Below are 22,968 nucleotides of genomic sequence, written 5' to 3' on the forward strand. Positions count from 1 at the left end.
CATGTGTAAAATGTGGTCATTTGTGGCAATGATGCATTTTCCATGACATCCACTTAATAATGGTACAGTTAAATGTAGCACATTATGTGCTAGTATATTTTGCTGACATTTACAAACATGGTATTCCAGGTGGCAATGAAGTTGGGTTGACATCTGGTTGTGGTCAAAGCATTGCTGACCAGAGCCAAAATACCTCCAGTCATTGCTGATCAAGAGCTCAGGGTCATTGTGTAAAGCTCAGCTGTCTGTTGAAAGAGGAAAAGCACCACTGTATGAAGACCAAGTTTTGCCATACTCTAGGAGGACATGACATTGCTGATATTTAGTGTCCTGAGCTGAGGATTGTGTATGGTGAAAGTGGTGCCAGGATTGGTGCAAACACCACAAGAATAAGATAGAAGTCCAGTGTTGCAAGGCTGCAAAGTGTAATTTCTGTGATTACAAAGCTCTGCACTTGGGCTGAACATCAGCATGCTGGGCCTAGTAGCCGACAGCTGGCTGCCGAGTGCCACGGCGCTGAGGGCCTGACCTGAGCGGCGCTGGCGGCCGGACGCAAGCAGTGCTGAGGGCCTGGGCCGAACGGCGCTGACGGCCTGACGCGAGCAGTGCTGAGCAACGGATTTGTAGCATCAAGACTGGGAGGCGGCCGACGGTCGCAGCGATGGGCGACGCCGGCCAGGAGCTGCACTACGAGCCGCTGCCGTACCGCGACCTGTGGCCGGGCGTGGACGAGCTGCTGCCGCCGCTGGCGCGCCACGAGCCTGACCAGCTGGGCGCGCGGCCTGATCCTCTGCTGGACGCGCACCTGCTGCTGGACGGACCGTTCGCGGCGCCTGCCGAGCTGGAGGTGTCGGCCGCCGGTCGCGACGCGCTCGACCTGGCGTTCGCGCCGGCCGAGCTGGCGGCGGCCGGCCGCGGCGCGCGCGTCCTCTACGGCAGCGTCAACTCGGACGGCGACAAGCTGGTGCTGCGCTTCCGACTGGCCGACGACGCCGGCCAGCCAGAGCACAGCGTCTGCAAGCTCTGCGACGGGCAGGTGGACCTGTTCCGCGCGCACGAGCACAGCGTGCAGGGCCGCTTTGTGCTGTCAGGCGACGGCGTGGTGCTGGAGGTGGGAGCCGTGACGCTGCCCGCCCCGCCGCCCCCGCCGCCGCCGCCGCAGGTGATAGCTCCGGAGTCGGTTGCGGCGCCTCCGGAGCCGCCCCCGCCGCTGCCGCCGCCGCCGATGCCGCAGCCGCCACCGACTACGACGTCGTCATCGTCGACTCGGACCGCAGACGCGGAGTCGGCCGAGACGGTGGACGACCCGCTGCCGTACGCCTGCGACGTCTGTCAGAAGGCGTTCAGCACGCGGCGCGTGTTGAACAAGCACCTGCTGAGCCACGCGGGCGTGCGGTATCCGTGCGAGCAGTGCGACAAGAGCTTCCCTCGGCTGGACCGGCTGCGCCGCCACCAGCTGACGCACGCCGCCGTCCGACCGTACGTGTGCCAGACATGTCAGAAGGGCTTCAACCGGCGCGAGTACCTGGTGCAGCACCAGCGTGTGCACTCGGGCGACCAGCCGTTTCAGTGCGACATCTGTGGCATGCGCTTCAGCTTGCACTCCAACTTCACCATGCACAAGCGAGTGCACGCGCAGGAGAAGCGGTTCACGTGTGATGTGTGCGAGCGCGGCTTCAACCGGCTGGACCACCTAGAGACGCACAAGCTGCAGCATACTGGCGAGAAGCCCATGATCTGCGAGAAGTGCGGTCTGCAGTTCTCCATCAAGGAGAAGTTGCAGCGGCACATGCTGGTGCACGCCGACGAGAAGTCGTTTGCCTGCGCCATCTGTGCTCGCCGCTTCCGCCGCAAGGACAAGCTGGACGCGCACATGGAAAAGCACGCGTCTGGGCCCGGCCAGGCGTGTCAGCTGTGCCCTAAGGTGCTGCCTCGACGCGAGCTGCTACGCCAGCACGAGCGCCAGCACGCCGACCCTGCCAAAGTGCAGTGTCCCACCTGTCTCAAGTTTTTCGCCGACCAGGCTAAGTACCAGGCGCACGCGCAGCGCCACAAGCCGCTGGTGCGCGACGCGGCGCGCCATCAGTGCGAGATGTGCATGAAACCCTTCCGGCGGCCAAACGTGCTGCGTGCGCACATGAAGAAGGCGCACGACCGCGTGCTGGCCAGCCCGGCGCGCGTGATGAACAACAAGCCGCGCTCCTTCCAGTGCCACCTGTGCCGGCGCGGCTTCACGCGCCAACAGACGCTCAAGGCGCACGTCCAGCGCGTGCATGAAGCGGCCGAGCCGGAGCCGGAGCCGGACCCGGTGGCCGAGCCAGAGCCGGAGCCAGAGCCGGCCCCCGTCGCGGACTACGCTCCGGCCGCTTGTCCCAGCACGCAGGAGCTGGCTCACGCGCCCTTCCTGCTGGCCTTCCCGCACTATACGTTCTGAGGAGCGCGAGCGCCGGTGGAAACAGCTCCCTCCATGACGACGGGCCGCGCGGGCTCGTGACATGGGCTGACTGGTGTAGTTATTCGTGTCGCGCGACACTGTCTAAACGTGAATGGTATGTTCCAGTGGTTTTCTACATGTGTACTGGGGTGCGGGCACCCGCCCCTCGGCATCAGGAGTGACTCATGTTGCATTCGTTTCGACCTCGGGCTGCTGGAGACTGGAACCGTCGCCTTCTGGCGGTCTCTGCCAACTTTGTGATCTCTGACAGGCTGCTTTGGACGGATTGGATTTGGATTGCGATTAGTAGAGGTCTAGGACTGTGATGCATTAGTGTCGTCTTAACCGGGTGTAAGTCGTCCAATGCCGTACCAGATAACTGTTCCGGGCTCAGATCGCCCAGCGCTGTGAGGTAGATCATTGGCTGAGCAGGTAATATGCATAAACGGGGGCGTCGCGTCGGCACTATGTAGGTTCCTATGCTGTCACCCAGTCCGAATAAATTCAGATGACGCGTTGATTAGCGCACGCGTGAGCCCGGTCATAGTGCTTAGGCCGTATTTATTGGTGATGGGAACGTTTGTTGGTATTGCGTCCTCCATAAAGGAATCCTCTGGTCTGAAACGGAAAATTGATGGCCACGTCTTTACGTTTACGACCACTGTCCTGCGATGTGTGCCAACAAAACTGATGTGGTGTGCGATGTACTGTAATTGTGTTGCCGTTCAAAGAGTGGTGTTCAGTCACGGACGAATCTCACCGACGTACGTCTCTGGGATGAAATGAACGCATTTTCGCAATTCTGAATTGCCTTCTCTGAAATATGACGTTTGTACTTGGCAGTGGCAGCTCACTTAAATTTAGAGGACATTTGCCACAAAGTCTGCCGACAGTTACTGGGATCGCGCTAGATGCGGACCAACCGGGCTCGCTGGGGAATGCCGAATCTGACCCGAGCTGATGCTGATTAGCGCTAACGGTCAGGAGCGCGGTAACTGGGAAGGAGTGGGGCTGGACCCAGCAATGTCTGAAAAGAAATTGCTGACAGTGTTTCCCCCTGGCTTGACGGAATTTCCGTTGCCCCTGCTAGCAGCTTTTGAAGCAATGTATACTGACGTCACATGGTTTTAAAATATTTGTGGTTTTTGGTAAGTTGATGCACGACAGATGCGGCGACCAAAAGTCTGTAGGCTGGATTAATAAATCGCTAATTTCGCGGACAACAAAGTGCTAGATGCTGACAACAGGGGAGTTCGCGTTCAGTCAGATCCTGGCGAGCCGAACTCCAAGCGTCGCGCCCTTTCCTGCAAATCAAAGCGAAAAGAGACTCTGGTTTTCGACCATTTGCACCGCCGTCGTTTTTCCTGCTGCTGAGTATGTCGGCGATCTGTGTCCATCGAGATTTCTCTTTTTTACTGAATGGCGCTGAGTAAGTTCCAGAAACAGGTAGGTCGAGCTGATTTACACACTATTAACTTGCAACAATAGCAGTTGCTTTTACAGTCGTATGTTAGATTATAATTGCAACATCAGACCGTTGCCCGGGTGTGCCAGATTGTGTCACAGGGGTCCCTTTTGGCCAGGATGATTTTCTTTTCGTCATCAAATGATCCCTGCCGTTCAAGAACTCTTGAAAACAGCCTCAGGGTCGGGATTTCCTTCAGCCCCCCAACTTTTAGAAGAAAGTAGCCAAATCCGCGCAGAGCCTCGCTTGTTGGACTTTTGGGTGTGTTGCTTTATTTTTTTTTTTACTGCTCCCCCGCCCCAACCCGTTCTGCGACAGTATGCCTTTGCTCGGGATCATATGTTATGCCTGTTGCCCGTTTTGTGAGGCTTTAGAAGCCCTTCCGGGCTGCGGTGAAGGCTTCGTATTTCTTACCAGGGGCGCTGAAGTGCGTATTCAGTTGGGTGGACTGCAGCAACCGAACTTTGGGAAGAAACTGGGCCAAATCTGACGAAGAAACTGTTTGTCGAGACATTTTGAGCAAGGTTGTCTCATTTTTCACGTCTTAGCCCCACCTCTCAACTCGTTTTGCGAAACTTCGCCCCTGCTTCGTAGTGCAGTAACGAAACAGTTCCGTTTCAGTGTTCATTTTCGTCTAAAAACATTAGAAATTGCCTTCTTTAAGAAATGCTAATGAGGAAGATGGTGGTTCTGATGAGCTGCGATGTAAGTCTTACCACGTTCTGGCATATTCGCAGCTGAAATGAATGCACCAGAAAGAATGCGTTCCCTGCAGGAATGAGGAGTTACAGGATTATTTTAATATAGTGGCGTGTAGCACAAGGTAAGCAGGCAAAGCTGTCTTTTCTGCGTTAAGTTTGTCTACAACCCGCGTCTTTCGTTAGATAACTTTAGATGTGAGCGTTGATAGCTGCCGTCATTTACCTTTAAACCGTTTACGGCGGACGGTGTGGATGCGCGTGCGTGTTTACCAGAATCTAGGGTGCATAGATTTTGCCCCTTTACTAAGCATGGCTTAACACTGTATTGTTATGGACACGGTAGCCGTTTATGCACATAGTGTTCCTTGCCCCGTTATAAAGTACTGTTATTAACACAATGTCCGTTACAATGATCCGCTTGCTTTTATATCCCCACAATTTTAAGCAGTTATGGATGGTTTTTCAGCAATTTTTCAACCAAAGCATTGAAATGGATCAGTTTTTGTTGAGATCTTGTGAGGGGGTGGGGCTGAATGTGATTCAGACTATGACCAAGACTAGGGGATATTTTTGGCTATAGAATATGCTGCGTATTCATGTGCCCATGCTGTATCAGACTGAGTTGCCCATCCTGTGTTGTGAGTTGTGAATGTGCCCATCATATTAGGCCCATTGAGAGATGCCCTGCTGTTAAAAGCTTTGGTGATATTTGAGAAGAGACCTTTAAAACCAATGTTTTTGCCAAGTCACATCTCTGCTGAATGCCCATGCTATTGTCTGCAGGTCTCCCTTTTGAAGTAAGGAAACACGACCATGGCTTTTGGTGGATTTGGAGGCTTTGGAGCAGCCTCATCAGCTCCCTCTGGTAAGTGAATTGGTGAGCTCCTGTTTGTGACAATGAACTTACTGAGAGTTGGCATGATAGAATTAGCAAGTCCTCAAAGTTGTATGTGGTAATGAATGTCACCCATTTTGTGTAAGAGCTTTATCAGATGATAGTTTTATATATAGCAAGTATTAATATTATGTCAGTAACTTCTTACATACATAAATGCACTCTGAGCCGTGACCAAATCCAGCGAGCTTTAGTTTTGCCAAGTCAGCCAGGTGAAGTGCTGTTGTAACCCTCCAACCCTGTTTGCATATTTTTATATCTTTTGTTTGTTATGGTTTTCTTACATTTACTGGGAAGGCATTACTTCACTAAAGATATGCAATTTGTTGCTGGATATTTGTTGACCATCCAACCTGTTACAGGGTCTCTGTTTGGCTCAGCTTCAACCCCTTCAGTTGCAGGGTTTGGCACAACTACAACAACAAAAAGTGAGATGACAGATGATGGGAGCTAAATTCTCCTGGCTGAGTAGCTGTTAAAGCCAGTTTGTTAATGTACTTTAAGGTGTTGCATCATCTATGCACCTTGTATGTGTAATGTTTGACTTCTGGAATATGGAAGGTTATATTTTGATTTTTATAGGCAATCATGTCATGACTTATACAATAAGTGATATTGCACACAGACAGTGTACAATGGCCCATTGTGTTAAGTTGTGTGAGCTCTGTATTTTTTCATCACATTTGTAACCTGTGTAAGCTTTTGTGCACTCCTGTCCATCAGGTGTCACTTTTGGCCAGCCAACCGCCAGTACAGGATTTGGAGGCTTTGGCACCCCAGCAGCAGCTGTCCCAACTGCCGGCCTCAGCTTTGGCACACCGGCATCAACAGCTGCCACAGGCTTCAGCTTCGGAGCACCTGCATCTTCAGCTGGCACTGCCCTCAGCTTTGGAGCACCCGCATCTTCTGTTGGCACTGGTTTCAGCTTTGGGGCGCCAGCATCTTCAGCCTGCACTGGTTTCAGCTTTGGCACCCCGGCATCTGGAGCTTCCACAGGTTTCAGCTTCGGTACACCTGCATCATCAGCTGCGCCAGGATTCAGTTTCGGCGCGCCTGCCTCGTCGGCGGCGACAGGGTTCAGTTTCGGCACGCCTGCCTCGTCCGCGGCGGCGGGGTTCAGTTTCGGCGCCGCGGCACCCGCCGCCACTGCGGGACTCAGCTTTGGCAAACCATTCACCACGACGACCGGTCCAAGTGAGAGATACTCTCCCCCTGGTGACATGCGTTCAGTCTTGGGTGACGTAGTGGGATGCTCAATCGTTCTGCGCTAAAACTGAACTGATATTAATAATGTGAGCTACCTTTCCTGACAAAACTACTGTGCTGTATTATCGCCAAATGTCGAATGTGCCACGGACAATCCACCATGTGACATGACTCTGCTGGCAACATGCCTGTTGAAGTTAACTAAATGCTTCTCAGCCATGGAACATTGGTTTTTTAAGTTTTGATCGCAAAACTTTTGCCGGTAGCATCAGTGTGGTGTGGAAGAGTGGTCCACAACAGTTTTGTCTATTAAGAATCCACCGAGTAGAGGTTTTGTTCAAGGAAATCAGACCTTGGACTTCTCAGAAACTTTGCCACTTTTAAGGTTTGCCGCGGCCGTCATGTCCGAGTAGATTTGCCGGTGGCATATTTTGGTAGTGCTCGTGATACGTTACGGCGCGTGGCTGGCTATGGTCCCAAGCTTCGCCTTCTTGTGTTCGTAGGCCCACTAATTGCGGGTGTTGTGGAGGCCCACCAATGACGGGTGTTCCAAAGACCCACTAATTGCGGGTGTTGTGGAGGCCCACCAATAACGGGTGTTCCAAAGGCCCACCAATTGCGGGTGTTGCGGAAGCCCACTAATTGCAGGTGTTGCGGAGGCCCACTAATTGCGGGTGTTACAGAAGCCCACCAATTGCAGGTGTTGCGGAGACCCACTCATTGCGGGTATTGCGGAGGCCCACTATTTGCGGGTGTTCCAGAGGCCCGCCAATTGCAGGGTGTTGCGGAGGCCCACTAATTGCGGGTGTTGTGGAGGCCCACTAATTGCGGGTGTTCCAGAGGCCCGCCAATTGCGGGTGTTGCGCAAGCCCACCAATTGCGGGTGTTGCGGAGGCCCGCCAATTGCGGGTGTTGTGGAGGTCCACCAGTTGCGGGTGTTGCGGAGGCCCACCAATTGCGGGTGTTGCGGAGGCCCACCAATTGCGGGTGTTGCGGGGGCCCACCAATTGCGGGTGTGGCGGAGGCCCACAAATTGCGGGTATCGCGTAGGCCCACTAATCGTCTTTTCGCTCAGCGGCCTGCGTAGGTGTGTTGGTGTCGTATGAGAGACGCAGGATTTCGTGAGCCACTGGCGGAGCGCGTCACTGGAGGTTTGGTAATATCTTCCGGCGTACACCGGCTATTGGACCGTCCTGCGGGACAGACAGTGCAGAGTTTCGATTTCTGCTGTGTGTGGTCTGATGTGCCTTGATGGTGGAGAACGAAGGCTTGAATGTGTCTGTGGGATGGTGGATTTCGTGGCATTGTGAGTTCTATGCATCCCCATGTGTGTTTCGTGGCTTCCAAACGTACGTGTACAGCACGCACGTACGTACTGTACAGTTGTGCCCTGGAATTTAAGAGCCAGCTGTGTTGTGTACCTTTTAGTTCCCCTGCAGGAACGTCCCGCAGTGCGCGTGTTTAGCGGCATGCACTGCTGTCAAAAGGAGAAGCATGATGCCACCTGATCATTGTGCCACATCTAAACCACGTCTGTGAGCTTGGAAGTTCGCGGCTGGCACATTGCTGTAACGGCCAGCGTTCTCCTGTGTTAAAGGCTTTATGGGACTCGGCCAATCCGGCGGCTTCGGTGGCTTCGGAGCGCAGCAGCAGCAACAGCAGCAACAACAGCAGCAACAGCAACAACAGGCGGCTGAGCAGCAGCAGACGCAAGCCCTCTACAGCGCCATACTGAACGTGTCGTACTATGGAGACGAACGGGACGCAATTCTGACCAAGTGGAACCAGCTGCAGGCCAAGTGGGGCGTCGGCAAAGGTGATAGGCGGGAGGCGGTTGGCCGGCTGGTTGTCTCCTTTGTGTGTGGGGGGGGGGGGGGCGCGGGCGGGTGGGCCAGAAGACTGCTTTTTCGGATGCGTTTGTTTGACTGGGCCGTGTTCATTTTGCCATGCTTCAAAAGCCCGTTGTCACACCGTCAGGCGGCTCCACTCGACACCACAGCGCTCGCCAGGTGGCACGCTCTCGGTGCGATGACACGCGTGACCTCCCGACGCGTCCCGAAGTGTCACGGCTATGGGTGACGGTCGGGTCGCGGTCGTCTCCCGGCGCCGGCTCGCCAGCGCTGACGCTGCGCCGCCGGCAGGATTTTATGCCGTTGGCCGGCCAGCCGTCGACTTCGGCGCCGACAACCCGTTCTGCCTGATGAAGGCGGTCGGGTACGCGCGTCTGCCGACCGCCAAGAACGAGAACGGCCTGGTGGTGATGCGCCTCAACAAGAAGGAGGCCGACGTCAGGTGAGCGCGCGTCACCACCCAAACGGTAACGGACGTCAGCTGGTGTGACGTCATCAGGGCCGACGTCAGGTGAGCGCGCGTCACCACTCAGCGGGATCGCACAGGCGTGCGTGACATCAGCCGAACTGACCACCAGCGGCACGGGCATGCACCATCGGAGTGCCGGGATTTGGTGACTCACGTGGTGGTTCCGGCCCGCTCAGCTGGCTGCGTGCCCACTACTGCCGTCTCCGCGCGTGTTCTGTTTACTGAAATTCGGACCTTATTATCACTGCCGCCTGTTGCCCACACACTGTTCCCTGTGTCCGTCCTCCGCCGACTGTTGATATTTGTGTGGCCTGTTGATGTGACTGCATGTACAGATGTGACTGTTAGTAGTACACATGCGTTATAACTACGTGAAATGCTAGCCGCTCGCCAGACAGCTGCAATATGCGCATGATATTTGCGGTGTTGTGCCTTTGAGTCGATACTATTCGTGGTGTCGCAATTCTTCATGTGCAACTTCGATGCATCGACACTTGCAACGCCACGTGGACTAGGGTCGAAGCGTGGAAAAGCGTGCTCGCAGTCGGTCTGTCTGCGTATGCCGGTCCCGCCCTCCTGGCGAAGGCTGACGCGTCTTCCTCAACTCTGACCGCTCCCCCGCATCCGGGTGGTTCACAGCGGGCTGTGCACACGGTGTCTGCCTCCCTCTCCGTCCGACGCTCTCACCCACTCCGAGGAGCGGCTAGCAGCAGATCGTGGCCGCGGTGACTGGTCCGCCTCCCTCTCCGTGTGACGCCCCCCCCAGGAGCGGCCAGCAGCAGATCGTGGCCGCGGTGACGGGTCCGCCTCCCTCTCCGTGTGACGCCCCCCCCCCCCCTCCCTCCCCCAGGAGCGGCCAGCAGCAGATCGTGGCCGCGGTGACGGGCCTGCTCGGTGGCGCCGCCTCGCTCTCTGTCTGTGTGGATAGCGTGCGCGCCACGGGCCCGGACAAGACCGAGGTGCAGATCTACGTGCAGGAGCGCAGTCCCAACGGTAAGTGTAGCGGCCGGAGCCACCGGCGCCAGTTCCGTCCCACAGTTTCGGCGGTGCGCAGCCGGGTCAGATGAATGGGCCACTGGGAAGGGATCTTCTCGAATGAGCCAATGCAAAGGGATCTTCTGGTGGCTTGCGTTTTCGCATACTTCTCTCAGAACGTGGAAAGCCGACATGCGACTCGTGAGCGTTCGAAATGCAGGCTGACATTTCATTCAAATGTAGATTACGAAACTTAATGCTCAAGTGCAATTCGCGCGAAGTGATCAGGCATTCTCAGGCATTCTGTGGGCACCGGACGTTATGCTTCATGGATTGCGCATGCTGCGCAAGACTTTGACTCGGGACATTGGGCAGCCCGACATTTTTATTTTATACGTCGTGAAGTGAACAACACTATACTGTAGCATTGAGCACATGCATTGCCAGACCATAGCTGCATGCTGCCTTGCATGCTGGCCCACTGCCTCTGCTGGCCGCCACGGCCCAGGGCGCCGCCAGCCTGTCCCTGAGGTCCCGCTGGCCCCAGCGATACTCCCCTTCTCGGCCGCACGGCGCAATCACACCGCACCAGTACCTGGCATTTGTCAATGGCTGACTGATTTCGCCTCGCGCTTCGTGGTCCATGGCGTGCCTGCAGCGACGAGTAAGAAGCCATCAGGGACCTTGCTATGATATTCTGTCGTTGCTCAGCTTCCGTTTGCCTGATGACCTGCCATAGGTCATGAGGACTCAGCCGACAGTTTCACTGGAACACTGTTAAGCGCAAAGTTCCACGTGATGCATGACAATTTACATAGCAGCAAGAATCGCAGAATACCGGGCTCGAATGCTGTTATTACTTTCAAGCACAGCGTGCTCCCAGTCCAAGACGGAGCAGCAGCATTATGTTATGAAGGAGCGTATGCCGTCGCATCTCTGCCTCGATATTACATGATTTGAGTGCCGCGACCTGACTGTGCTGTAACCTGACGGTGCCGTGGCCTGACTGTGCCGTGGCCTGACGGTGCCGTGACCTGACGGTGTCGCGGCCTGACGGTGCCGTGGCCTGACGGTGCCGTGGCCTGACGGTGCCGTGGCCTGACGGTGCCGTGACCTGACGGTGTCGCGGCCTGACGGTGCCATGACCTGACGGTGCCGTGGCCTAACTGTGCCGTGGCCTGACGGTGCGGTGACCTGACAGTGCCGTGGCCTGACAGTGCCGCGACCTGACGGTGCCGTGGCCTGACGGTGCCGTGACCTGACGGTGTCGCGGCCTGACGGTGCCATGACCTGACGGTGCCGTGGCCTAACTGTGCCGTGGCCTGACGGTGTCGCGGCCTGACGGTGCCATGACCTGACGGTGCCGTGGCCTAACTGTGCCGTGGCCTGACGGTGCGGTGACCTGACAGTGCCGTGGCCTGACAGTGCCGCGACCTGACGGTGCCGTGGCCTGATGGTGCCGTGACCTGACGGTGCCGTGACCTGACTGTGCCGTGGCCTGTCGGTGCGATGACCTGACAGTGCCGTGGCCTGACGGTGCGGTGACCTGACGGTGCCGTGACCTGACGGTGCGGTGACCTGACAGTGCCGTGGCCTGACGGTGCGGTGACCTGACAGTGCCGTGGCCTGTCGGTGCGGTGACCTGACGGTGCTGTGGCCTGTCGGTGCGGTGACCTGACAGTGCCGTGGCCTGACGGTGCGGTGACCTGACGGTGCGGTGACCTGACGGTGCCGTGGCCTGACTGTGCCGTGACCTGACGGTGCCGTGGCCTGACGGTGCCGTGGCCTGACGGTGCTGTGGCCTGACGGTGCCGTGGCCTGACAGTGCCGTGGCCTGACTGTGCCGTGACCTGACTGTGCCGTGACCTGACGGTGCCGTGGCCTGACGGTGCCGTGACCTGACGGTGCTGTGGCCTGACGGTGCTGTGGCCTGTCGGTGCGGTGACCTGACAGTGCCGTGGCCTGACGGTGCGGTGACCTGACTGTGCCGTGACCTGACTGTGCCGTGACCTGACGGTGCTGTGGCCTGACGGTGCTGTGACTTGTCGGTGCGGTGACCTGACGGTGCCGTGGCCTGACGGTGCGGTGACCTGACAGTGCCGTGGCCTGTCGGTGCGGTGGCCTGACGGTGCTGTGGCCTGACGGTGCGGTGGCCTGTCGGTGCGGTGGCCTGACGGTGCTGTGACCTGTCGGTGCGGTGACCTGACAGTGCCGTGGCCTGTCGGTGCGGTGACCTGACGGTGCTGTGGCCTGACGGTGCTGTGGCCTGTCGGTGCGGTGACCTGACAGTGCCGTGGCCTGACGGTGCGGTGACCCGACGGTGCGGTGACCTGACGGTGCGGTGGCCTGACTGTGCCGTGACCTGACGGTGCCGTGGCCTGACTGTGCCGTGACCTGACTGTGCCGTGACCTGACGGTGCCGTGGCCTGACGGTGCCGTGGCCTGACTGTGCCGTGACCTGACTGTGCCGTGACCTGACGGTGCCGTGGCCTGACGGTGCCGTGACCTGACGGTGCGGTGGCCTGACGGTGCCGTGGCCTGACGGTGCTGTGGCCTGACGGTGCCGTGGCCTGACTGTGCGGTGGCCTGACGGTGCCGTGGCCTGACTGTGCCGTGAACTGACGGTGCCGTGGCCTGACGGTGCCGTGGCCTGACTGTGCCGTGAACTGACGGTGCCGTGGCCTGACGGTGCTGTAACCTGACTGTGCCGTGGCCTGACGGTGCGGTGACCTGACAGTGCCGTGACCTAACGTTGCGGTGACCTGATGGTGCCGCTGACGCTCACACATGACCTGATAGTGACGGCGCCGTCGGTGTGTCGTGACCTCGACATGGCGTGTTGGGCGTGTGCTGACCTGTCGTCACCTGTCTCGGCAGGTGCGGTCCGGCGCGTGCCAGCCTCTGACCTTCACAGCCACCTGGCGGCGCCGGCCCAGCGCACTCAGTTGGCGGCGCTGGCGCTGGAGGAGCTGTGCGCCCTGGTGGCCCCCTCCGCCGAGCAGCTGCAGCTCTACCTGGACAACCCACCTGCCGGTACGTACCACCCCTCGCCCGTCCGGCGACAGGTCGCCAGTCAAATGTTTCGGCTGTTGGTACGCTTCCTTCAGGCATCGCCTGCGGCACGTGGAGTCCGATCTCCCTCTGCCCGTGGGCCGTAAGACGCCTTCGTGACGCAGTGTGTATTTTGTTATGAGTCCATGAATATGTCCACGAGCTTTTACCACGTAGTCTCTGAATGCTGTGACCAATTGATGCCGCTAAGCACTTACATGTGGCTGAAATGGATTCAGCCAAGTGGCCTTATACGCGTTTTTCGAAACCGAACGCGCGGAAATTGTGTTGACTTGTGTGGACCTTGTCCTGATTCAGGAATCGATAAGCTGATCTGGGAGCAGGCCAAGAAGGATAACCCCGACCCGAAAACCATGATTCCCGTACCGATGATCGGATTCCAGGAGCTGCATAGGAGGATTCAGTGTCAGGTCGGTGTCCCGGCACACCAGGCGGCGGTCCTTGGGGGTTTATGCATCCTGGGGTCGGAAGCTCTGCCCTCCATGCATTGCCGACGAACGCAAAACAAGCGTGATTTGAAAAACTACGTGCGGTCTTAATAGAAAGCTCACAAATGATTTGCTTGAGTGCTCGCTTTATTTAATTTGTATGTGCTGTATTGGCTATGAATTTATTTTGCTCTATTCTATGGTATTGTATGCTATTGTATTATATATATATATATATATATATATATATATATATATATATATACATATAATATATTAATAAATATATATTTGTGGCATTGTATTTATGGCATTATGTATTATTATACAGTGCTATGAGTATTTATTGAGTGATTTTTTGCTTGCTTGAGTAAAATTTTGCGTGAGGCGCGTCGTTTTTGTGTGGATACGAACACCTCATCTGAGCCAGGGCCCGAGCTATGGGGTAATTTGGTCGTATCTGTTGGCAAAATAATACAGGGTAACCTTGGCAATGTGTCGCGGCGGAGGTCTCCTCAGATGTGGCGTGGGGAGTGGTTTTCCCTCCATGCATGCGAATATGACGCCATACATGAAAAGCGAGCACATTTGAGGAGTCGCCTCGATCCCTGTGCTTTTGTCGGTTTTAAAAACGAGACCGGCCTGCTTCGCGTAGTGACTTGCCCGGATGTGTGCTGTGGTGCTGCCAATCCTGGGTGTTTGGTGTTACTGTCTGTAACACTACAGGTGCTTGCCTATTGAACAAGCTCATAGAATGAGTGCAGCAAACAAATTCAGCCGCAATAATTGCCGCACCTCACACCCGTAAGCCAGATGATGCCGCCTGTTACCGGCTGTCTGTGCCACTGAACGTCGTCGTCGGCGCGCTCGCCCGTCTGCTGGCGTTCTGCGCCGGTGAGTTTGGTGGTGCGCATGCGCCTCGGGACCGAGCGCGCTCCCACCGCGGCCGGCAGGAGCAGGAGAGCGTGAACCAGCAGCGCCGGCTGGACCTGATCGCCTCCGACATCGCCGGCCTGCAGAAGACGCAGGCCTCCACCGCCGCCCGGCTGGGACAGCTGAAACGTAGCAACCTCGAGCTCTCGCACCGCATACTCAAGGTGGGGTTAAGCGCACCGCAGACCGCAGAACGCAGATCGCAGATCGCGGACCGCAGACCGCAGAACGCAGATCGTAGATCGCAGATCGCAGATAGCAGATAGCAGACGCGTGCGAATACGGGGGTGGGGTTGTTGTTTACACGTTTGTAATGATAATGATAATTGTGTACGCATCAGTTTGTTTACTCGTCGCTGGTGATTGCGGAGATGCGGCATACGGTTATTTCATAAAGTATGCAGTGATTTAGCTAGGACAGGTGAAATTGGGTTTCACTGGTAAATCATTTTAGAAATTTCACTTTTGAATCGGCCAACAAGCGCTCGTTCCCGAAATGAAGAAAGTGTCTATAATACGCATCCCACTCCTCATATATTTACACTTAACGGAAAATCTTCCTTGGGTGACTGCGGCCGCAGAACACCTGGCGTTCGTTGGTCAGAGGCCGTCGTCTTGGTGTGTTGCGCTTTACACTGCGGGTGCCAGCTGGTTTATCGGCTGCCGCAGGGCAGCCTGGGGTGCCGTGTATCTTTGAACTGGAGCGCTCGGTAGGCGAATGCGTGAGCAGTGCGAGGTCTGATCACGGACCGCCGACGGCTGCATGAACTCAGTCCCATGCGTTTCATTAAGTGCTCGTGTTTTTTCAGCAGGATCGCGGATGCCGATGTCAGGGCCGGGGCTCGATTCCCGATTGATGCCATGGAACTTGGCCCGTAATACGACGCGCGACGTAATATTACCCCCTCGAGTCGCCTCATAAAACGGCTCCCCACAACGTGACTCGAGTTGATTCGTTGGCACCATATTTAACTGGAAATCCTGCGAACCTAAGTTGGAGGAGGCTTGCAATCTCGAATCGTGTCGTAATGTTGGCTTGGTGCATCGTGTGAGATGGCGACTGTCATCACGGATGGCCGTGGGAGGTGACCTTGTCTCGGATGATGGTCGACGAAGCTGCGCCGGCTGCTACGGGGTTTTCCAGTCATGTCCCACCTGCTGTTCGTGCGAGAACACCGCACGGGTTAACCGGGCGGCTGTGGACGGCGGCGAGCGTGGAGCGGGAGTGGGCCGGGGCAGCTCGCCTGACAGCCCGCCCTCCGCTCGCCAGGTACTGGTCCGTCAGGAGGTGCTGCGCAAGCAGGGCTGGAGCATCCAGCCGCACGAGGAGCGGCTGCGCGTCCAGCTGGAGGCGCTGCAGGACGAGCTGGCCACGCCCACGCAGTTCAAGGTACAGCTGTCCTGGCGGCAGCTCTCAGTGACGCCCTCTCAGCCCCGGCGGCAGTTCTCAGTGACGCCCTCTCAGCCCCGGCAGCAGCTCTCAGTGACGCCCTCTCAGCCCCGGCGGCAGCTCGCATTGACACCCTCTCAGCCCTGGCGGCAGCTCTCAGTGACACCCTCTCAGCCCCGGCGGCAGTCCTCAGTGACGCCCTCTCAGCCCTGGCGGCAGTTCTCAGTGACGTCCTCTCAGCCCCGATAGCAGCTCTCAGTGACGCCCTCTCAACCCTGGCGGCAGTTCTCAGTGACGCCCTCTCAGCCCCGGTAGCAGCTCTCAGTGACGCCCTCTCAGCCCCGGCGGCAGCTCGCATTGACACCCTCTCAGCCCTGGCGGCAGCTCTCAGTGACACCCTCTCAGCCCCGGCGGCAGTCCTCAGTGACGCCCCCTCAGCCCTAGCGACAGTTCTCAGTGACGCCCTCTCAGCCCCGGCAGCAGCTCTCAGTGACGCCCTCTCATCCCCGGCGGCAGCTCTCAGTGACGCCCTCGCAGCCCCGGCGGCAGCTCTCAGTGACGCCCTCTCAGCCCCGGCGGCAGCTCGCATTGACACCCTCTCAGCCCTGGCGGCAGCTCTCAGTGACACCCTCTCAGCCCCGGCAGCAGCTCTCAGTGACGCCCTCTCATCCCCGGCGGCAGCTCTCAGTGACGCCCTGTCAGCCCCGGCGGCAGCTCTCAGTGACGCCCTCTCAGCCCCGGCGGCAGCTCGCATTGACACCCTCTCAGCCCTGGCGGCAGCTCTCAGTGACACCCTCTCAGCCCCGGCGGCAGTCCTCAGTGACGCCCTCTCAGCCCCGGCGGCAGCTCTCAGTGACGCCCTCTCAGCCCGGCGGCAGCTCTCAGTGACGCCCTCTCAGCCCCGGTGGCAGTTCTCAGTGACGCTCTGTCATCCCCGGCGGCAGTTCTCAGTGACGCCCTCTCAGCCTCGGCGGCAGCTCTGTGACGCCTTTTCAGCCCTGGCGGTAGTGTCTCGGCGAAGTGTGGCCGTGAGGCGCCTGTGTCAGACGGGAGTGGGTTGGTGGAGTGTGTTGACCCGACCGCGCCGTATGTACGCTGTCGCCGGCCGGCTGTGTTTGTAAGCGTCGGTTGGACACGCACTGGGATGCACCCTAAGATAGAGTACAGCTGCAGCGACGCCATGACTCGCTCTTATTTGACTCCGGGCGGAACCCCAGTGCGGGGTGCCACCTGGGGCGCGGTACGTAATATTTTCACTTTTGCCTCTGAGCCTGGCCGCCCTGCGCCGAGCACACATGTTCTCAGGTATGACGTGTGACTGTCCCCTCTGCCACTAACCCTGACCGCCCGGTGCCGAGCACCCATGGCCTCAGGTAAGGTGCGTGACACCCACTCTCTGCCTCTGACCCTGACCGCCCGGCGCCGAGCACCCATGGCCTCAGATAAGGCGCGTGACACCCACTCTCTGCCTCTGACCCTGACCGCCCGGTGCCGAGCACCCATGGTCTCAGGTAAGGCGCGTGACACCCACCCTCTGCCTCCGACCCTGATCACCCGGTGCCGAGCACCTGTGGTCTCAGGTAAGGTGCGTGACACCCACCCTCTGCCTCCGACCCTGGTCGCCCCGTGCCGAGCACCTATGGTCTCAGGTAAGGTGCGTGACACCCACCCTCTGCCTCTGACCCCGACCGCCCGCTGCCGAGCACCCGTGGTTTCGAGTAAGGCGCATGACCCGCCTCCCTCCGCCTCTGATCCTGGCCGCCCAACGTCGAGCACCTCAGGTGTCAGTCACAACGCGTGGCACGGGCTCGTCTGCCGCAGGGCCGTCTGAACGAGCTGCTGTCGCAGACGCGGCTGCAGAGTCAGCAGGTGCTGCAGCGCGGCGACCGGTACACGATGGACCCGGCCGGCCAGGACGAGATCCGCCAGCTGCTGCGCTCCCAGCAGCACGGCCTGCGCCAGCTGGTCAGCGTTATCCGGACGGACATGGCCGATCTGGAGGTCATCCGGCACGGCCTGGAGCACGGGCCGCGTCGTTGACCGCCGCCGCCGCCGGACCGAGCCGTGGGACGACTGCGCTCGTCAGCGCGCGGCTCGCGTGTGGGCCACAAGGGCCGTCAGCTGCCAGTCGATGCTGTGAAGGGGGACAGGCGCTGGCCGGTTTTTGGTATGGACGAAGAAATTGCACTGTGGCGAGTGCAATGATGAGACCCGTGTTACGTCACCAGACATGTCATCTTGAGACGTGCCACGTTTGTCGGTTATCTTTGACGACGTTCCATTGGGGTTATGCACTTATCTACACTGGCCCACCATGTTACGGGCCTACGTCCACACCGCTGTCTGAGGTCCTCACTACGGGAGCCAAACAGCGGTGTCAGTGCTGTTGAAAGTGCAGTAGACTTTTGGAGTGTCTCACTGGCTGACTGGACGTTACATTCGTATGTGTCTTCTGATCGTAAAATGCAGGTGATGCGTGGTGGCGACTCATGGCAATGGTGTCATTGCTGCTTGCTGTTGGCTGTTCTTCGTATCTGCGAAAAATACACAGCTGCGTTTCATAGGCCTGCGTCTCACTTTCTGTAGTCTCATTTTTCGGTTCCGCTTGGTAATTTCCCGCTGCCAACTGGATATGGGAGCAAGCCGGTGCACTCGACTATAGCGCTTGTGATTCAAAATACGCCTGCGGTGCTGAAAAAGTCTGGGTAAGTTGGGCTACTGTGGCCACGGCTGGTGTTAACGCTGGTAGGTCGCGGTTATAACGGGGCAATTGGGGATACTTTTGGAGTACGGGGCATTGGTAGGGTGTTGAATTCGTGGCTGCACGTCCACGCATTCAGGCTTGGGAGTGTGGGGGGGGGGGGGGTGAATGAATATTGTTGGGCTCATTTAGGGACATGGTTTCACAAAGTGAAAAGTGAGGTGAGCCGAGCTGTGTAAAGTAACGCAGCCCACCCACAAAATACGCCGACAAGCAGATTTCTTTCTGGTTTTTGTCCACCGTCTCGAGCTTCGGAGGAGCTGGTGTCTCCCCAAATGAATAGGAAGTTCAGCCCATGCCCATTGGCTGTGCCAACCTCGGGTCATGCTGTGATTTACATCAAGTGGTTGTGGTTTGTCAGGTTTGTTGCTTTATGCCAGTTAAACTACTGCTCTGCTGCATGTAAAGAAATGCCCACATTTTTGTGCCACAGGTGCTTTGCATGCACATCAGCTGTGCATGCTGCCCTGCCATCATTAGAACATGATGGAACCAAAGCCAAGCAGATCATGGATTGTAAATATACCAGAACATTTGTGGGAGAGGCCACTGGTTTGCTGGCAGGGTAAAAAGTCAGCTGAAAGCTGGGTTTTGTTATGAGTTCTTGGGATTTCTCAATGTGAAATCACAAATACCATGTACCATATGAAAACAGGAGTCTCACTTTCCATTTTTGCAAAAGAAGATTTTTTCTGGCACAAACTTCATGTTCAGGATCCTGTGTCCTCTTTTTAGTGGTGGAAGACAGTCCTGTCATGTCATGTTGTAAGTGGATTATATTGCACATCTAATCAGTGTGAAAAAACAGACCTCATGTCAGAAACTGAAGTCAGTGCGAGAAATAGAATACGAGTTTCAATTTGTAATAGGTGAAGTCTGCCATATTTGCAATATTTGAGGCCAGTGCCATCATTTATAGCCAGGTTTAAGAGGATAAAATGCCTTTCACCCCAATCTCATGTTATCAGGTACTCTGTCATGATTAAAAATTATGTAACTTGTCAACTGAATCCACTTTGAACCTGATGTGTCACGTTTCACTATTTTCCTGTTCCAGAAACACCAAGAAAATCAAACATTACTGAATGCATAACATGCATTTATATTCAGGCTCATTATTAAGGGCTTATAGATTTCACAAATATGCTGGAAAATACCTGTGCAGGCAGACATCCAATAAAGCAACTGATCTCATGGTGGAAGAACTTTTTGAAGGCCTGTGTGCAAGGAACAGAACCAGCTTAGCTAGGTCAATTACTCTGGTAGAAACATCAAATCCTGATAAGAAAAAGCTTGCTCAAAGCTTGCTTTCAATGGTTGCAAACAACCTAAAGCAGCAAGAAGAGGAGAGGAATGGTGCACCAGTGTCATTTCGAATAGGTTAGTGTGCTAACTGGTTATGCTTGAAAATGTTATGATATCCAGTCTAAGTATCATTTAACTCCCAATTAGGTAAGTTTTCTCCTAATTAGTTAATTTAGTACCCAACTGAACAACAAACTAATGTTTTTTTAGTGCATAATTGTATTTTACGCATAGCATGTTAGTCACAGCTTAAAACATCCATTTCTTACTATGGTGCCCTGAACAAAATTTTCTGATCATTGCATTTGTCAGATAATTGTACCAATTTAATGTGGACGTGGCAGCATGCTTATCATGTTTGTTTTTAAATGAAATATATATTCTGTTAAGCACCACTGCAAAAATGTTTTTCCTCATGCATAAAACATGATGCAGAACCTGCTGCATGGCTGGTATTATGTGTTCCAGGCTTGTCTGGACCACCTGGCGCCGGAAAATCTACCTTCATCGAGAGCCTAGGCAAGCAGCTAACTGCAACTGGACACCGATTGGCTGTACTGGCTGTCGATCCGTCATCAAGCACAACAGGAGGTAAACTGTACCCGATATCCGATCACTTCTCGGCAGACAGCGAACTAAGGCGTCTGTGTCTGGAGAAACCCCTGCGGCATCTTAAGATAATTCACGCCATTCAGCAATTACGTTTTGGTGATGGAAGCTGTAAACTGAAGTTCCAGTGAATGGTGTACACAGGTATTTGGTGTTCCTCCTGACATGGCAACAAGAGGGACACATTGTCCTGTCGTCCCGGTCCATCTCTCAGCTGTTCTGTGAGAGCGCGTGTGTTAGTGTGTGCGTGCGTGCGTACGTGCGTCCATGTACTTAGGCGTATGTGCCTGCAGGCGTGCTGACGGTCGTCACCGTGCCTAACCCCCGCCCCCGTGCTTAACCCCCGCCAGGCTCGCTGCTGGGTGACAAGACGCGCATGCCCCGTCTGACGGTGGACCCGGCCGCCTACATCCGGCCGTCACCCACCCGCGGTCACCTCGGCGGCGTCACGCGGTCCACCAACGAGACCATCCTGCTCTGCGAGCTGGCCGGCTATGACGTCATCATCGTGGAGACGGTCGGTGCGTGGCGTCAGAGGGCCGAGTAGCGCTCTGTCTGCCGCAGGCGGGCCGACCCGGGACCGACGGGTCTTAAGGCTGGTATCGGGCGAGCCTTACGCTTCTTTCACATTTGCTGGCATGGTGCATAGGCTGGGTAGATATCTGCAATAATTTGAATTAGAAAATGACAAAGGCAGTATTTCATGAAGATTGGAGTATGATCCGCAATAGTTTGTACTCTGCAATCGCTCGCCGTGGGGTATTCCTATCCATCTCATATTGTCTGTTGATAAAGATTGTCATCGTCTTGCGGCCTTCTCCTCACATCCCAAGTTGAATGTTCCCGTTTTGCGACATATCGTGTCATCCGTTCGGGCCGCCTGAAGGCCGGCGCCACAGCGAGAGTTGCGTGAGCCGCTGCTGAGCGGTTGGGACATTTGATGCCCACCTCACCGCCCGTGCTGATCGCCGCCTGAGCGAGGCCGTGTTGTCAGGGGTCGGCCAGTCGGAGATCAGCGTGGCCGACATGGTGGACGTGTTCGTGCTGCTGATGCCGCCGGCCGGCGGTGACGAGCTCCAGGTGAGGACCGGCGAGAGCTCAGGCGAGGGGTGCCGGGCTCGGCTCGCTAGGGAGATTTTGAGGCCGCGTGAACGAAGCTATGCTTGTAACGGCCTTAAGTCTCAATGCTGTCCGCATCCATGCCGAGCCTTTTGGAATGCGTTGTTTTCCTCCATGTGGGTAAAACTTGAGCGTGCGCTGTTGCTCACCGTCCTCGGCGACACAATTCGCTTATTGAGCCGGGCTGAAGCCCCTGTTTGCCTCCGATGCCAACTGGCATAGAGGCCTCCACGCCAGTGAGGGTGAGCGCGGTAGCAATGCCTCCCGCGCTCTGGTGTCCTGACCGGGCGTCCGGCCGGCTCAGGGTCTGAAGCGCGGCATCGTGGAGCTGGCTGATGTCATCGTCATCAACAAGAGCGACGGCGACCTGGTGGCGGCGGCGCGCCGCATCCAGGCCGAGTACTTGTCGGCGCTCAAGTTCGTGCGGCCGCGCCAGGCCGGCTGGAAACCGCCGGTGCTGCGCGTGTCCTCGCGCTCCGGCGAGGGCCTCGCCGAGCTGTGGACCGCGCTGGAGGGCTACCGGCGTCAGATGACAGCCGACGGCCAGCTGGCGGCACGGCGCCGCCGGCAGCGCGCCGTCTGGCTGTGGGCGCAGATCCAGGAGGCGGTGGTGGCGGCGTTCCGGCGCGACGCCGTGGTGAGCGCGCTGCTGCCGCGGCTGGAGAAGGACGTGCGCCGCGGCCGGCTGCCGCCCGGCGCCGCCGCTGACCGCCTGCTGGACGCCTTCCTCGGACGGCTGCGGCGCCGTGACGCCGACAGCTGACCTGGCCTGACCCGATCCGGCCTGCGCGGTACGGCCCTAACGGCTGGGATGCCAGGTGGGACGCGAGCCTCGTTGTTGATGCGGTAGATCTCAAAGGCTTGTTCAACTTACATTTGCAGTCGCCAGTTTGTTGATATCGTCCTAAATGTGTGTTCACGCGTGTGCGGAAGATGTAGTTCAGCGACTTGTCAAGGAAAATCTGTTTGTACCACACTTTTCGGTACCCATCACAGTGAGTGGCTTATAGCTTTCGAACCTTGTTTTATTCGGCATCAGCAGCATTGTTCATCCGCCGACAGGCGCTCCGATCTCAGATGCTGCCTTTTCCTCAGTTACGTTGGTTAACCCATATTTTCCTCTTGCACCACTGTGTTCGTGTGCCCGTGCCCGTTTACACACACGTTGGCGTATGTGTGCTCGTGTTTGTCCGTGCTCTGGAGCATTTGTGCTGACCCCTCATCGCCGACCGCATGGACCTCTCGCCGCGTGTCCGCCGATAGGTGCAGCCACCGAGTCCGGCTCCTGATCGCGGCAGCTGTCCTGGACGTTTGCGGTTTGCGCGACTCGCAGCCGAGTGTCGGCTGACGACACTG

The 22,968-nt window shown here is 56.8% G+C and overlaps 3 protein-coding genes across 4 annotated transcripts; all 3 read left to right on the forward strand.

The window, feature by feature from the left end:
* The first annotated feature begins 916 nt into the window (after positions 1-916).
* Positions 917-3,195, forward strand: LOC119091842 (gastrula zinc finger protein XlCGF46.1). Its single transcript, XM_037214738.1, has one exon. It carries the CDS (start codon positions 1,226-1,228, stop codon positions 2,432-2,434), a length of 1,209 nt encoding a protein of 402 aa, XP_037070633.1. The 5' UTR covers positions 917-1,225; the 3' UTR covers positions 2,435-3,195.
* A 1,628-nt stretch (positions 3,196-4,823) lies between these two features.
* Positions 4,824-18,364, forward strand: LOC119092698 (nuclear pore complex protein Nup54). 2 transcript variants are annotated; one of them, XM_037215667.1, is made up of 12 exons: positions 4,824-4,858; positions 5,384-5,465; positions 5,858-5,923; positions 6,219-6,689; positions 8,299-8,517; positions 8,843-8,993; positions 9,871-10,013; positions 12,873-13,028; positions 13,365-13,477; positions 14,449-14,592; positions 15,699-15,818; positions 17,640-18,364. In XM_037215667.1, exons 2-12 carry the CDS (start codon positions 5,414-5,416, stop codon positions 17,856-17,858), a joined length of 1,854 nt encoding a protein of 617 aa, XP_037071562.1. In that variant the 5' UTR covers positions 4,824-4,858; positions 5,384-5,413; the 3' UTR covers positions 17,859-18,364. The 2 variants fall into 2 exon arrangements, with proteins under 2 accessions (XP_037071562.1, XP_037071563.1); XM_037215668.1 differs by lacking the exon at positions 4,824-4,858 and having other exon boundaries at positions 5,239-5,465.
* Positions 18,365-18,865: 501 nt separating this feature from the next.
* On the forward strand, positions 18,866-22,333 carry LOC119091940 (methylmalonic aciduria type A protein, mitochondrial-like; the record flags this gene model as incomplete). The annotated part of the gene is made up of 6 exons (XM_037214869.1): positions 18,866-18,940; positions 19,637-19,959; positions 20,353-20,475; positions 20,844-21,014; positions 21,488-21,573; positions 21,917-22,333. Coding segments are annotated over exons 2-6 (1,092 nt in total), but the record flags the coding sequence as incomplete, so codon positions are not given.
* Positions 22,334-22,968: the final 635 nt, after the last annotated feature.

The sequence above is a fragment of the Pollicipes pollicipes genome, unplaced genomic scaffold (assembly GCF_011947565.3).
Source record: "Pollicipes pollicipes isolate AB1234 unplaced genomic scaffold, Ppol_2.1 Scaffold_3447;HRSCAF=4054_pilon_pilon_pilon, whole genome shotgun sequence".
In the NCBI taxonomy this organism is placed as follows: domain Eukaryota; kingdom Metazoa; phylum Arthropoda; class Thecostraca; order Pollicipedomorpha; family Pollicipedidae; genus Pollicipes; species Pollicipes pollicipes.